This window comes from Gymnoscopelus braueri (assembly GCF_963280865.1).
Source record: "Gymnoscopelus braueri genome assembly, chromosome: 13".
In the NCBI taxonomy this organism is placed as follows: domain Eukaryota; kingdom Metazoa; phylum Chordata; class Actinopteri; order Myctophiformes; family Myctophidae; genus Gymnoscopelus; species Gymnoscopelus braueri.
In genome coordinates, this window is record NC_137615.1 from 717,500 (window position 1) to 735,016 (window position 17,517).

Consider the following 17,517-nt stretch of genomic DNA (forward strand, 5'->3'; position numbering starts at 1 on the left):
ATTACTATTACTACATAACCTTATCTTTGCTAGGACACATCTACTGGTAATCTATTACTATTACTACATCACCTTATATCTGCTACGACACATCTACTGGTAATCTATTACTACTAATACATTACTATTACTACATCTTAACTCTGCTAGGACGTATCTACTGGTAATCTATTACTATTACTTCATCACCTTATCTCTGCTACGAGAGAGACTTTCAGTGGTGTGGTCTGACCTAGCATCATGTAACTATGGCAACCTATCCAACAAACCTGTCTACAGTGTGTGTTACAGTGTGTATATAATGTGTGTATATTGTATGGTTGTTTATTACAGTCAGACAGACCGACAGACTAAAGGCTCAGAGTGTTTCCAGAAGAGTTTGACCCTCAACCCCTTCCTGTGGTCTCCTTTCCAGTCACTCTGTCACCTAGGTAACCATTAATGTTATTGTCTCCGCCAGGCCGAAAGGCATGGCGAGAGAGTATGTTTTACCCCCTGTCCGTCCGTGTGTCCGTCCGTCCGTCCGTCCGTCCGTCCGTGTGTCCGTCCGTCCGTCCGTCCGTCCGTCCGTCCGTCCGTCCGTGTGTCCGTGCGTCCGTGTGTCCATCTGTCTGTGAGCGGCTAATCTCCGGCACCGTTGGCTCGGCCGCTGCGAAACTGTGCACACACACTCCCTGGATGCCAATTCAGAACCTCTGGCCCAAACTTTTCAGATTGGCCTGTTATAGCGCCACCAGGAGGCCGATTTGTGCAAAATCCATTTTTTGATATTACTCCTACAGATTTTATCCAAACATCACGCAAATCAGTACACAGTATCTCTATAGTCATGTGATCAACACGGATCTGTCTGATTTTCCATATTCCATCCTGATGGTTAAGGTTGGCTTCCAAAGTTTGCAGGATTGGTCCATTTTGAACTAAATACCTCAAATCATGAATGCAGCTTGCGATTTCCGTGAAATTTCACACGCAGATTCCCCCTAGGCCGAGGAACAAATGCCACTTGAACATTTTCAAATCAGCCTCATGGTGGCGCTATAAAAGGCCAAATTGTGTTTTTAACTATAACTGCACCGATCTGCGTGAAACTTTGCACGCACACTCCCTAGAGGCCAAGGAAAAACATCTGCCCTGCATTTTTCACATTAGCCTTTTATAGCGCCACCAGGAGGCCGACTTATGTAAAATACATATTTTGAGATTAAGCCTTCAGATTTGATCCAAATGTCACGCAAATCGGTACACATGATCTCTATAGTCATGTGATCAAGATGGATCTGTTTGATTTGTCATATTCCATCCTGATTGGCTAACATTGACATCTAAAGTTTGCAGGAGTGGCCCGTTTTGAACAAAATGCCGCAAATCATGAACGCAGCGTCCGATTGCGGTGGAACTTTGCACGTACATTCGCACTACGTTGAAGAACAAACGCCACCCTTTTAACATTTCCCTATTATAGCGCCACCAGGAGGCCGATTTTTCTTTTTTATATTACTCCTGCAAATTTTGTCCAAACATCATGCAAATCAGTACACATTATCTCTATAGTCAAGTGATCAAGATGGTTCCGTACGATTTTTTTATATTCCATCCTGACTGGCAAATTCTGAACATTGCTGGCCCACAATAACCTACCTGACCTGGCGGCGACCTGTGCTCCGAGGAGCACTTTTTCTAGTTATTATTGTCACTGTCACCTAGGTAACCATTATTATTATTATGTCACTCTGTCACCTAGGTAACCATTCATGTTGTTATGTCACTCTGTCACCTAGGTAACCACTATTATTATTATGTCACTCTGTCACCTAGGTAACCATTCATGTTGTTATGTCACTCTGTCACCTAGGTAACCACTATTATTATTATGTCACTCTGTCACCTAGGTAACCATTAATGTTATTATTATTATTATGATGTCCTGTGGTCTCTTTTCCGATCACTCTTGTCACCTAGGTAACCACTATCCTACTAATATAATTGAAATGACCTCCAAAAGTACGTCCGGGGTTGGTCAGCACACGATCACTCCACACAGACTGTTGATCAGAGCTCTGGCTAATACTGAGGCTTCTTTCCCCGCCGTCAATGTACTTACATATTGTACAGTTAATATAAAACTACATTTTAATACTTTAGCCACAGCACTTTTCTTTGGTCGCTAGGACCCCACCGTACTGCACATCTCCATATATGGCCATATCCACCGTACTGCACATCTCCATATATGGCCATATCCACCGTACTGCACATCTCCATATATGGCCATATCCACCGTAATGCACATCTCCATATATGGCCATATCCACCGTACTGCACATCTCCATATATGGCCATATCAGTTGGATCACTGGTGTAACGTAGCTGTGATGTAGCTGATCGGGCCTAATGTCCAAATTTCTAGTTATTATTATTATTATGTCCTGTGGTCTCATTTCCAATCACTCTGTCACCTAGGTGTCAGAGTACTATGCATTCTTTGTGGCTTCTTCCAGGGTATTTTTCAATTTTTCTTACCTTTTCAAGCCGTTACAGAATATTTATCTCCAGTATGATGGATACCCTGATGGTTGCTAATCACTGAGGGTTTCACTGTGCTTCCTGATGGTTGCTAATCACTGAGGGTTTCACTGTGCTTCCTGATGGTTGCTAATCACTGAGGGTTTCACTGTGCTTCTGTCATGGTGACCTCCCGTACGGGAACGGTAGACAGAGGATTCACTGCCATGAATGAGAACTGTTATTGTCATTGTTATTTTTATTATTAATACATATTATAATTGTATGTATTCCAGGTTAGGATTATTAATGAATTCATATTATGATTATTAATTAATTCATATTATAATCCATGCGTTCCAGGAGAGAAACCAGATCCAGACCAGGTCTTCAGACTTTCCTCTCTTCAGAACGTAGTCCCGCCCCTTCCTGCTATTACCCCCGTCCAGAACCCCTCCCACCGCCTAGACACCGCCCTCATGGAGACGCCCCAGGACACGCTGGTACTTATTATTATTATTATTATTGTGTCGCCCCCTAGAGGTGGGAGGTCCTGTTCATATGCGTTTTCAACCAATTACGTCTCTGTTCTCGTTAAGGTTTTTAACCAATCGCTAGTTGAACACATTGGCCTACCGAACGTCCCCTTCTGTGACGCCCTGTAGTCTGTAGTCTGTCTGTTTGATATCACTGACTGTCTGTAGTCTGTCTGTTTGATATCACTGACTGTCTGTAGTCTGTCTGTTTGATATCACTGACTGTCTGTAGTCTGTCTGTTTGATATCACTGACTGTCTGTAGACAGACAGACTACAGACAGACAGTGATATCAAACAGACAGACTACAGACAGACAGTGATATCAAACAGACAGACTACAGACAGTCAGTGATATCAAACAGACAGACTACAGACAGACAGTGATATCAAACAGACAGACTACAGACAGACAGTGATATCAAACAGACAGACTACAGACAGTCAGTGATATCAAACAGACAGACTACAGACAGACAGTGATATCAAACAGACAGACTACAGTCAGTGATATCAAACAGACTACAGACAGTCAGTGATATCAAACAGACAGACTACAGACAGACAGTGATATCAAACAGACAGACTACAGACAGTCAGTGATATCAAACAGACAGACTACAGACAGACAGTGATATCAAACAGACAGACTACAGTCAGTGATATCAAACAGACTACAGACAGTCAGTGATATCAAACAGACAGACTACAGACAGTGATATCAAACAGACAGACTACAGACAGTCAGTGATATCAAACAGACAGACTACAGACAGTCAGTGATATCAAACAGACAGACTACAGACAGTCAGGGGGAACTGACTGTGAAGTGATGTCAAAGAAAACATGCCAAACGGTTTTATTATGAACAGTCTTAGTTCCCAGTGTAATGGCATATTACTGAGAAGGTGGAGCTATAAAGACTAACTTGTTGAATGCAAGTGATTAAGTGTGAAATACATTCTTAAGACCTGGAACTGTGTCATTTTTAGATTTGAGCTAAAAAGCATTATTTTACACTTTGGGCTATTCAAAAATAGCAGATATACAAGCTCATGTGCCGCGCTATGAGCTTGTAGATCTGCTATTTTTGAAAAATCGTGAAAATGTGTGCAAATCTTTGAATATATATATTTTTGAAGCGAACATTTTAACTCAAATCGTTGCTTCTGGGGGTCCCTGGAACAAAATATTTTGATGGGGGTCCGCGGCCAAATACATATAATTTTGGGGGTCCTTGACATGAAAAAGATTGAGCACCACTGATATAGAAACATACGTTTTTCAGAAAACTGTTGGGATTTAGGAGACATGTAGAATCGGCTTCAGGTCTCAATGGGTTAAGATGTGCTAGCACAGCTACTTTACTTTACTCTGTCTTTAATGTCACACATATATATGTATATATGTATGTATATATATATATGTATATATATATATGTATATATATATATATATATGTATATATGTATATATGTATATATGTATATATGTATATATGTATATATGTATGTATGTATATATGTATGTATATATGTGTATGTATATATGTGTATGTATATATGTGTATATATATATATGTATATATATATATGTATATATATATATGTATATATATATATATATGTATATGTATATGTATATGTATATGTATATGTATATGTATATGTATATGTATATGTATATGTATATGTATATATATATATATACATAATAACAGTAAATATAATAGACTATTTACTCTTGTCTTTTCAGGAGTTGAATCGTCTCAATCTAGAATCTTCCAACGCCAAGCTGATGTCTGATTCGTCAGTCTCCTATATAGACTCCTCCCTCATCACCCCGGATACCGGCTCCCTATTGGCCAACACTGTTACGCTGGGCTCCACTGGATCCCTATTGGCCAGCAAGCAGAACAAACCCAAGAGTGGGAGGAGCTTACTAGGAGGAACGGCTGCGCTCAGCCCCCTTACACCCAGGTATTTAAATACTTTATAAAATACTTATTTACACACAGGTATTTAAATACTTTATAAAATACTCATTTACACCCAGGTATTTAAATACTTTATAAAATACTCATTATACAACAGGTAGTTCCGACAAAGAAATATGATTGGTTGAAATAGACTCTCTAGCCGTGCTATGTAGAACAAAGATACTATCTACATCCTTAAGTCATACTGTAGAACAAAGATACTATCCTCATCCTTAAGTCATGCTGTAGAACAAAGATACTATCTACATCCTTAAGTCATGCTGTAGAACAAAGATACTATCTTCATCCTTAAGTCATGCTGTAGAACAAAGATACTATCCTCATCCTTAAGTCATACTGTAGAACAAAGATACTGTCTTCATCCTTAAGTCATACTGTAGAACAAAGATACTATCCTCATCCTTAAGTCATACTGTAGAACAAAGATACTATCCTCATCCTTAAGTCATGGTGTAGAACAAAGATACTATCCTCATCCTTAAGTCATACTGTAGAACAAAGATACTATCTACATCCTTAAGTCATGCTGTAGAACAAAGATACTATCCTCATCCTTAAGTCATACTGTAGAACAAAGATACTATCCTCATCCTTAAGTCATACTGTAGAACAAAGATACTGTCTTCATCCTTAAGTCATACTGTAGAACAAAGATACTATCCTCATCCTTAAGTCATACTGTAGAACAAAGATACTATCCTCATCCTTAAGTCATGCTGTAGAACAAAGATACTATCTTCATCCTTAAGTCATACTGTAGAACAAAGACTATCCTCATCTTTAAGTCATGCTGTAGAACAAAGATACTATCTTCATCCTTAAGTCATACTGTAGAACAAAGATACTATCTTCATCCTTAAGTCATGCTGTAGAACAAAGATACTATCTTCATCCTTAAGTCATGCTGTAGAACAAAGATACTATCTACATCCTTAAGTCATACTGTAGAACAAAGATACTATCTTCATCTTTAAGTCATGCTGTAGAACAAAGATACTATCTACATCCTTAAGTCATACTGTAGAACAGCGCTACTCAACCCGCGGCCCGCGGGCCGCATGCGGCCCGATCGCAGCGTCTTGGCGGCCCCCTCATGGTCAAAAAAAAAAAAAAAAAAAAAAAAACTTTTTTTTTATTTTTTATTTTTTTAAGCACAGGATAAAAATATACATTTCCGTTCAAATATATGGGTTGCTAAAACTTTTTTTTTTTTAAACAGACAGACATACATACAGGTGCGTCAATTGTTACAGGTATAATGCATAGTTTTCTATGCATTTCGGGTTTTTGGGGGGGTTTGACCCCCAAATTTTTCCGGCCGCGCGGCTTTGCCGCGCGCCCAGGATAGGTGTCTGGCACTGGACATACACACAACACAAAATAAACTGGTACAGTGAAAAGAATATGATGTCAAAATGTACATTTTCTTGTGTGTTACAAAATCAAAAAATTCAAAATAGGACCGTCATTTTCATGGCGGCCCCTTGGACTTTTGGTATATTGCTGAGTGGCCCCTGAGCCATCTTAAGTTGAGTAGCCCTGCTGTAGAACAAAGATACTATCTTCATCCTTAAGTCATGCTGTAGAACAAAGATACTATCTTCATCCTTAAGTCATGCTGTAGAACAAAGATACTATCTACATCCTTAAGTCATACTGTAGAACAAAGATACTATCTACATCCTTAAGTCATACTGTAGAACAAAGATACTATCTACATCCTTAAGTCATACTGTAGAACAAAGATACTATCCTCATCCTTAAGTCATGCTGTAGAACAAAGATACTATCTACATCCTTAAGTCATGCTGTAGAACAAAGATACTATCTTCATCCTTAAGTCATACTGTAGAACAAAGATACTATCTTCATCTTTAAGTCATACTGTAGAACAAAGATACTATCGTCATCCTTAAGTCATACTGTAGAACAAAGATACTATCGTCATCCTTAAGTCATGCTGTAGAACAAAGATACTATCTTCATCCTTAAGTCATACTGTAGAACAAAGATACTATCTACATCCTTAAGTCATGCTGTAGAACAAAGATACTATCGTCATCCTTAAGTCATGCTGTAGAACAAAGATACTATCTACATCCTTAAGTCATACTGTAGAACAAAGATACTATCTACATCCTTAAGTCATGCTGTAGAACAAAGATACTATCTACATCCTTAAGTCATGCTGTAGAACAAAGATACTATCTTCATCCTTAAGTCATGCTGTAGAACAAAGATACTATCGTCATCCTTAAGTCATGCTGTAGAACAAAGATACTATCTACATCCTTAAGTCATACTGTAGAACAAAGATACTATCTACATCCTTAAGTCATACTGTAGAACAAAGATACTATCTACATCCTTAAGTCATACTGTAGAACAAAGATACTATCCTCATCCTTAAGTCATGCTGTAGAACAAAGATACTATCTACATCCTTAAGTCATGCTGTAGAACAAAGATACTATCTTCATCCTTAAGTCATACTGTAGAACAAAGATACTATCTTCATCTTTAAGTCATACTGTAGAACAAAGATACTATCGTCATCCTTAAGTCATACTGTAGAACAAAGATACTATCGTCATCCTTAAGTCATGCTGTAGAACAAAGATACTATCTTCATCCTTAAGTCATACTGTAGAACAAAGATACTATCTACATCCTTAAGTCATGCTGTAGAACAAAGATACTATCGTCATCCTTAAGTCATGCTGTAGAACAAAGATACTATCTACATCCTTAAGTCATACTGTAGAACAAAGATACTATCTACATCCTTAAGTCATGCTGTAGAACAAAGATACTATCTACATCCTTAAGTCATACTGTAGAACAAAGATACTATCTACATCCTTAAGTCATACTGTAGAACAAAGATACTATCCTCATCCTTAAGTCATGCTGTAGAACAAAGATACTATCTACATCCTTAAGTCATGCTGTAGAACAAAGATACTATCGTCATCCTTAAGTCATGCTGTAGAACAAAGATACTATCGTCATCCTTAAGTCATGCTGTAGAACAAAGATACTATCTACATCCTTAAGTCATACTGTAGAACAAAGATACTATCTACATCCTTAAGTCATGCTGTAGAACAAAGATACTATCTACATCCTTAAGTCATACTGTAGAACAAAGATACTATCTACATCCTTAAGTCATGCTGTAGAACAAAGATACTATCGTCATCCTTAAGTCATGCTGTAGAACAAAGATACTATCTACATCCTTAAGTCAGACTGTAGAACAAAGATACTATCTTCATCCTTAAGTCATACTGTAGAACAAAGATACTATCTTCATCCTTAAGTCATACTGTAGAACAAAGATACTATCTTCATCCTTAAGTCATACTGTAGAACAAAGATACTATCTTCATCCTTAAGTCATGCTGTAGAACAAAGATACTGTCTTCATCTTTAAGTCATGCTGTAGAACAAAGATACTATCTTCATCCTTAAGTCATACTGTAGAACAAAGATACTATCTTCATCCTTAAGTCATGCTGTAGAACAAAGATACTATCTTCATCCTTAAGTCATACTGTAGAACAAAGATACTATCTTCATCCTTAAGTCATACTGTAGAACAAAGATACTATCTTCATCCTTAAGTCATACTGTAGAACAAAGATACTATCTTCATCTTTAAGTCATACTGCTGTGGAAAAAATATACTATCTTCATCCTTAAGTCATACTGTAGAACAAAGATACTGTCTTCATCCTTAAGTCATGCTGTAGAACAAAGATACTGTCTTCATCCTTAAGTCATGCTGTAGAACAAAGATACTGTCTTCATCCTTAAGTCATGCTGTAGAACAAAGATACTGTCTTCATCTTTAAGTCATGCTGTAGAACAAAGATACTGTCTTCATCTTTAAGTCATACTGCTGTGGAACAAAGATACTAAAAATGCTGGCAGAAGCTACAGCCTGTTTTAGAAATCCCCTGTCAGTGAATGTGTTAACTCATTCAGTGCCACTGGACGTCTAAGACCTCCGCTAATATAAGCCCTGAGTGCCACTGGACGTCTAAGACGTCCAATGAAAAAAATGTTCAGAACCCAAGATATCATGATTTGAAAATATTCAGCTCCATTCACTCTTTGTTTAACTTCTTACTGAAAAAGGCTGTATCTCGGCTCCTAAGCACATAAATAAGCCGGGCACTGAATGAGTTAATAATAAATAATAATAATAATTTGTATTATAAATGATTTATGTTTGTACTTTATTATTTTGTAGTTTTGGGATTCTGCCCCTGGAGCCCAGCCCCGGAGACCCCTCATATCTCCAGAACTACACAGACAGTTCCTTAACTAACGCTAACCCTAACAAGAAGGTACACACACACACACACACACACACACACACACACACACACACACACACATAAGGTAATACAGCATTCATAAGGATCTCTTATCTCCCTCAGTCGGTGTCTAGGATCAGTCAGTCTAAAGTGTTCAGTCAGAGTGGAAACAGCAGAGACGTGATGCCAATCCCCTTCAACCAATCACAGACCACCGCTCCACACACCAGGTAAGATATTAACCAATCACAAAGAACTGCTCCACACACCGGGTTCGCCTTATTTTCCTCACACGGCCAATCAGACCAGCAGTCCTCACACTAGGGCGGGGCCATTAAGTGTGATGTCATCCCTCTTATGTTAACAGCTGTGTCCTTAAAGGACCATAGAACCCCAGACTGTGTCCTTAAAGGACCATAGAACTGTGTCCTTAAAGGACCATAGAACCACAGACTGTGTCCTTAAAGGACCATAGAACCCCAGACTGTGTCCTTAAAGGACCATAGAACTGTGTCCTTAAAGGACCATAGAACCACAGACTGTGTCCTTAAAGGACCATAGAACCCCAGACTGTGTCCTTAAAGGACCATAGAACTGTGTCCTTAAAGGACCATAGAACCCCAGACTGTGTCCTTAAAGGACCATAGAACCCCAGACTGTGTCCTTAAAGGACCATAGAACCACAGACTGTGTCCTTAAAGGACCATAGAACCCCAGACTGTGTCCTTAAAGGACCATAGAACCCCAGACTGTGTCTTTAAAGGACCATAGAACCCCAGACTGTGTCCTTAAAGGACCATAGAACCCCAGACTGTGTCCTTAAAGGACCATAGAACCCCAGACTGTCCTTAAAGGACCATAGAACCCCAGACTGTCCTTAAAGGACCATAGAACCCCAGACTGTGTCCTTAAAGGACCATAGAACCCCAGACTGTGTCCTTAAAGGACCATAGAACCCCAGACTGTGTCCTTAAAGGACCATAGAACCCCAGACTGTCCTTAAAGGACCATAGAACCCCAGACTGTCCTTAAAGGACCATAGAACCCCAGACTGTGTCCTTAAAGGACCATAGAACCACAGACTGTGTCCTTAAAGGACCATAGAACCCCAGACTGTGTCCTTAAAGGACCATAGAACCCCAGACTGTGTCCTTAAAGGACCATAGAGCCCCAGACTGTGTCCTTAAAGGACCATAGAACCCCAGACTGTGTCCTTAAAGGACCATAGAACCACAGACTGTGTCCTTAAAGGACCATAGAACCCCAGACTGTGTCCTTAAAGGACCATAGAACCCCAGACTGTGTCTTTAAAGGACCATAGAACCCCAGACTGTGTCCTTAAAGGACCATAGAACCCCAGACTGTGTCCTTAAAGGACCATATAACCACAGACTGTGTCCTTAAAGGACCATATAACCACAGACTGTGTCCTTAAAGGACCATAGAACCCCAGACTGTGTCTTTAAAGGACCATAGAACCCCAGACTGTGTCCTTAAAGGACCATAGAACCCCAGACTGTCCTTAAAGGACCATAGAACCCCAGACTGTCCTTAAAGGACCATAGAACCCCAGACTGTGTCCTTAAAGGACCATAGAACCCCAGACTGTGTCCTTAAAGGACCATAGAACCCCAGACTGTGTCCTTAAAGGACCATAGAACCCCAGACTGTGTCCTTAAAGGACCATAGAACCCCAGACTGTGTCCTTAAAGGACCATAGAACCCCAGACTGTCCTTAAAGGACCATAGAACCCCAGACTGTGTCCTTAAAGGAGCATAGAACCCCAGACTGTGTCCTTAAAGGACCATAGAACCCCAGACTGTGTCTTTAAAGGACCATAGAACCCCAGACTGTGTCCTTAAAGGACCATAGAACCCCAGACTGTATCCTTAAAGGACCATAGAACCCCAGACTGTGTCCTTAAAGGACCATAGAACCCCAGACTGTATCCTTAAAGGACCATAGAACCCCAGACTGTGTCTTTAAAGGACCATAGAACCACAGACTGTGTCCTTAAAGGACCATAGAACCCCAGACTGTGTCCTTAAAGGACCATAGAACCCCAGACTGTGTCCTTAAAGTCTTGACATGAGTGTGTGTGTGTGTGTGTGTGTGTGTGTGTGTGTGTGTGTGTGTGTGTGTGTGTGTGTGAGATCAGTACAACTCCTCAGGTGTTGAGTCCTACTCTTGCTGCTCCTCCCAACGTTCAGCCCAGACGTTCTTCTAGACTGTTTACCTCAGCAAGTTCTACTGCTAAGGTACTACATTATATATACTTACATACATGCTTCATATTCTATACATGAGCCTATATCATGGTCAAAACAACATACAACTCTATCATGGTCAAAACAACATACAACTCTATCATGGTCAAAACAACATACGGTACAAGCAAAATGAAGACTGGCTGAATCCAGAAACCGAGCTTCTCTGGTTAAGAATGTGGTTCTGCTGTTGACCGTGCTCATGGTCCTTAGTGCCATAGTTTCACCTCCCAGGCTGCGATCATCTAACTAGCAACCAGCTCTCTGAACTGCACACTGCAGTGGATTAACCTGGCTGCCAAAACTCCCGAGGTATGGTGGGTTGACCTACCTCGTCGTCGCCTGGATGTCATGGATGTCTCCAGCTATCCCAGGAGGTGACCGAGCTGAGGTTGAGAGTAACTCGGCTCCACCAAATAAGAGATGATGAAATCCTCTTCGACTCCCTCTGCCCTGGGGACACCCTTCCTGCCGCCGATGCTGTATCATCATCCCACTCCGAGGTCTCCTCCCGTCCTCCCGTCCTCCTGTCATCAATTCCGTCGCCGAGCTTGATGACACTGTTCCCTGCCCCGACGGCTGGATCTATAACCGACCACCCATTCGCACTGTATGCAAGCTGGACGATACCGTCCCAAATTGTCCCGGATTACCAGGGTGCTCAAAACCGACCCTGGTTAGTTCCACCCCGGTGCCCTGGAGAACCGTCACTCGGGGAAAACACGGAGGGCCCTCCCCCCGCCCCCATCCATCGCAGGTTCCGCCACTCACCACCAATAACATGTTCTCCTCCCTGGACGCTAGTGCGTTCCCCCCACTGTCTGTCCACAACACCCCCCATCCGACCCCAGGACCACTGCCCCCCCCCCAGCCTTCGTTGAAACCTAGGCGGTCTGCCCCCGGTCAAAATATCGATCGCCAGCGAATGCTGAAGGCGGCGGTTCGACGCCAGTCCGGGGCTCTCACCCCTCCCGACCCACTGGTACAGAACTGTCGCCCCCCCTCAATTACCACCACCACCCCCCCTCCACATCAGCCGCCTGTCTCTCCATTTGCCCACCTCTCCACAATCGCCTCGCCAACCCCGATCGCCGTACTGGGTCGCTCAACAGCAAACAACGTTGACCGATCCATTCCATCCACAGTTCCCCTCAAACCCCAGCCTCTCATTTCCCCGAAATTGTTGATTGTTGGCGACTCCATCATCAAACATGTCCGCTTTGCAAATGCAGTAACGCACTGTTTCCCAGGTGCCACCATTCCAGTTTTATTAGATAAATTACCCGCCCTCTTTGACTCACTTCCACAGTCCATTTCCCAGGTCTTGGTCCACATCGGAACCAACGACTCGACTCTGTGTAATTCCGAACTCATAAAGCTAGATTATCTGCGCCTCATCGACTTCTTAAATTCCACCAGGTTGCCTTTTTTCCTCTCCGGTCCAATCCCTACATTTGGCCGCGGTGACGAACGCTTCAGCAGGATCGCCAGCCTACATATTTGGCTTAAGCGACTGTGTCGCACCCATGATTTTAATTTCGTGGATAATTTTAATTTGTTTTGGGAGCGTTCCTCCTTCTTTAATCGTGACGGCCTCCATCCAAACAGACGGGGCTGTCAAGCATTGGCAGCTAATTTGGCCGTAAACATACGTCATAACACCCCGTCCGACGCCTCCTCTCTTAGCTATTGACATCCCTCTGGTCCTAGCTCCCAGCACATCAGCTCCAACCATTTTTCCAGTCCTCTCTCTATTGGGCTCGGACCACATCACTCACCTCCCTTTTTCAATATTATTAATGCTATAAAAACTCACATTGAGACGCCTGTTAATTTAACCCCTCCTTCCCACATCCCTGTCTTAATCAGCCACAGCCATTACATGAGATCCATACCCCCTAGACGTGGGGTTGGCCTCTCTCACCTCCGCCCGCTTAGACGCGCTATTGCCTTACCTGGCCCGACCATTAACCTCCAGATGGCTCTCCTTAATATAAGATCAATAACAACTACTAAGACTGGCTGGCTAAAAGATTTTTTCATCTCCCGCAACCTTGATTTTCTGTTATTGACCGAAACCTGGACACACTATGGCGACAATACACCTTTTTCCGATCTCCTCCCCCCTGATTGCTCATTTTTTAGCTCCCCCCGAATCTCCCGCACTGGCGGGGGTCTAGCAACAGTCCTCAAATCTAACCTCAAGTGTCAAATGATCCAATCTGAGACCAGTTACTCCAGCTTCGAGATTCAGCTATTGAAGCTGAACCTGTCCTCCCCTGTACTGTGTGCTGTGGTATACCGACCACCCAAGTACAATAAGGATTTTATTAATGATTTTAGTGACTTTTTATCCTGGGCCATGATTAATTATGATTACATGGTCATTTGTGGTGATATAAATATTCATGTCTGTTGTGAGTCTCGTCCCCTTGTCAAAGATTTTTTAAACCTCCTCGAGTCTTTCAATCTCACCCAATCCATCACCGTCCCAACACATGAAAAGGGCCACACATTAGACCTTGTACTGTCATTCGGGGTAACTGTCTCCATCACTGACGTCTTTTTCATCCCATGCATCTCCGACCACTCACCAATTTTATTCACCACCTCTATTCCCTGCTCTGTTATCAACTCTGGTGCCCCCACTCGCCGCAAACGCAATATCAATCCCCGGACTGCACCACTCTTCTCCATTCGTTTTAATGACACAGTTTCAACTTCCCCGGCTGAGGCCAGCACTCCTACAGCGGATGCACTCCTTTATACTTTTAACTCCACTTGTACCAAAATATTGGACTCTGTTGCTCCCCTTAGGCTCAAGCGCACCAAATCCCTACCCGAGCCATGGTTAAATGATTCCACCCGAGCTCTCAGACGTTCATGCCGGCGTGCTGAGAGAAAATGGCTAAAGGACAAACTCCATATATCTCTAGATATCCTACGCAATCACCTCTCTGACTACCAGACGGCAGTGAAAGCTGCCAAAACCAAATTCATCTCCGATCTTGTCACAATAAATAGCCATAAACCCCAAGTCCTCTTCAACATCTTTAACTCCCTCACTAACCCCCGTGAAGCACCTTCCATCGCACCCTCGCTCGCCCTCTGTGTAAAATTTCAACAATTTTTCATCAACAAGATTTCTGACCTTAGGTCAGCACACACTTCCACCACCACAGACCATGTTACCTCCCTGTGCCCTGTCACTTTTGATCAGTTCCAGCCAATCACTCTGTCCTACCTCAACGATACAATTATGCACCTTCGCTCAACTAAATGCCCTTCTGACAGCATCCCCCCCCGGCTCCTCAAAGAAGTCCTTGGCGCTGTTAGCCCAAGTGTATTATTACTCATCAATTGCTCCCTCACCTCTGGTTGTGTCCCGGCTGCCTTCAAGCACGCTGTTGTAAATCCCCTTCTCAAAAAGAAAAACCTAGATCCATCCGTTTTGTCCAATTTTAGACCTATCTCCCAGCTACCTTTCCTTTCGAAAGTTCTGGAGAAGGTAGTCTATGCCCAACTTCAGTCATTTTTAATTACCCACAACCTCCATGAGAAGTTCCAGTCAGGCTTCAAACCAGGCCACAGTACCGAGACAGCTCTCCTTAGGGTTTTTAATGATTTAATTTTAACTGTTGATACCGGTACCCCTGCCATCCTTGTGCTCCTCGACCTCTCAGCGGCGTTCGACACTGTCGATCACAGGATTCTCCTGTCACGCCTCGAACACCAGGTTGGTATCACAGGCACAGCCCTGTCCTGGTTCAAGTCCTACCTGTCTGATAGGACCTTTTCCGTTAAACTGGGGGAATTCGCATCACCCTCGGCCCCCCTCACGTGCGGGGTCCCCCAGGGTTCCGTGTTAGGCCCAATATTATTCCTGCTGTATATGCTACCCCTCGGGCCCATTTTCTCCACACACAATATCTCCTTCCATTGCTATGCCGATGATGTCCAGATCTACCTACCCATCAAACTGGACTCAAACAACTCCTTTCAACCACTACTCGACTGTTTACAGGATGTTACAACCTGGATGGACAATAACTTCCTCACACTCAATCAAAACAAAACTGAAATCATACTATTTGGCCACAACACCGTCACACCCCCCAACATCCCGGACACCCTCAAATCCAATATTTGCTCCTCTGCCAAAAACCTTGGTGTAATTCTGGATAGCGCCTTCAAATTTGACAAACATATCAGTTCTGTGGTAAAAGCTAGTTTCTTCCAACTCCGACTCCTCGCCAAGGTTAAGGCCTATCTCCCCCGACAACAACTAGAAATAGCCATTCACGCCTTCATTTCCTCACGACTGGACTATTGCAATTCCCTCTACACTGGCTTAGAACAATCATCCGTCAGGCGCCTACAGCTGGTCCAAAATGCTGCGGCTCGCCTTCTCACCGGCACAAAAAGACGTGAGCACATCAGTCCTGTCCTGGCCTCACTTCACTGGCTCCCTGTCAATTTTAGAATTCATTTTAAGGTCCTTTTATTTGCTTTTAAATCTCAAAACGGGCTTGCTCCACTATACCTCTCTGAGCTCATCAATCCATATATTCCAGCCAGGGCCCTAAGGTCCGCTGATCAGTCCCTACTGATCGTCCCAAAGACCAAAAAAAGGACCAGGGGTGGCCGCGCTTTTGCTGCTGCCGCCCCTACGCTCTGGAACGACCTCCCTCTCCCCATCCGTTCTGCCCAGTCCATTGGGGTTTTTAGATCCCTTCTAAAAACCCACTTATTCTCTTTGGCTTTTAATTGTCCTTGATCTGCTGCTATTGTGTCCTAATAATGCACTGTTTTTGTCTGTGCGCCAATGGGCGCTTATTGATGCGTTGATGCTTCGTTTTACTCAACCCTGTACAGCACTTTGGTCAGCTTTTGTTGTTTTAAATGTGCTTTATAAATAAAGTTTGATTTGATTTGACTGACTTGAGTCTCGTCAATTCTCGTCCTTGGCAGCGAATGAGTTAACAATGTAGTGATATTTAAGTATTATCATTATATTAGTATTATACTGTATACGTATTATCATTGACCCATCAATTAAGTAGTTCCTAATTGTGTGTGTGTGTGTGTGTGTGTGTGTGTGTGTGTGTGTGTAGGAGAACAGTAAGAAGTTGAAGATGAAGTTTCCTACTAAGATTCCAAACAGGAAGACAAAATGTAAACCTGGGAAGACGTCCAGCTCCAACCTGAACGAGAGTCTGGACATCCTGAAGCTGGACTCGTCTCTGTCCGACATGAAGGCTCCGGGACAGACCTACCAGTCCTTATCTCTGCAGAAAGCTGCTACTGGTATGTCCTTATTACCCTTACTACATCCTTATGACACCTATGTGTTTCAGACGGTCTACTCTCAGTGCTCAGAGACCTAGGTAAAGGGTATCTAGCATTGTGTTAATGAGGTGTGTGTATATGTGTTTCAGACGGTCTACTCTCAGTGCTCAGAGACCTAGGTAAAGGGTATCTAGCATTGTGTTCATACAACAGCAGAGAAGCGGTCAGCGTTCTGTCCTCTCTGCCCTCTCATCACTACAACACAGGCTGGGTGTTAAGTCACATCGCTACCGCCCACTTTGAACTGGCTGAGTACCTGCAGGTAACACACACACACACACACACACACACACACACACACACACACACACACACACACACACACACACACACACACACACACACACACACACACACACACTTGCCATTAATTATAATTTACTGACAGTACATTTTGCAGTGTGGGTGCAGTTGGGTCAATCAAAGACAAATAGCCTATAATTATATTAATTATGAATATTGGATAAACTGTGGGTGAAATGATGCAGGAAAGGAAATACATTAATGACATTTATCTATAGGCCTAATAGGCCTAT

At 42.5% G+C, this 17,517-nt stretch overlaps 1 protein-coding gene across 2 annotated transcripts in view; it reads left to right on the forward strand.

Annotated features, from left to right (window-relative positions):
• cdc27 (cell division cycle 27) overlaps positions 1 to 17,517 on the forward strand; it is a 56,322-nt gene that overhangs the window by 19,923 nt on the left and 18,882 nt on the right. For both annotated transcript variants that reach the window (XM_080447447.1, XM_080447448.1), the window contains exons 5-12: positions 334 to 431; positions 2,869 to 3,008; positions 4,796 to 5,019; positions 9,298 to 9,394; positions 9,488 to 9,594; positions 11,524 to 11,623; positions 16,747 to 16,939; positions 17,071 to 17,243. In XM_080447447.1, coding sequence (XP_080303573.1) covers positions 334 to 431; positions 2,869 to 3,008; positions 4,796 to 5,019; positions 9,298 to 9,394; positions 9,488 to 9,594; positions 11,524 to 11,623; positions 16,747 to 16,939; positions 17,071 to 17,243 — 1,132 coding nt within the window. The remainder of the gene's footprint in view (positions 1 to 333; positions 432 to 2,868; positions 3,009 to 4,795; positions 5,020 to 9,297; positions 9,395 to 9,487; positions 9,595 to 11,523; positions 11,624 to 16,746; positions 16,940 to 17,070; positions 17,244 to 17,517) is intronic.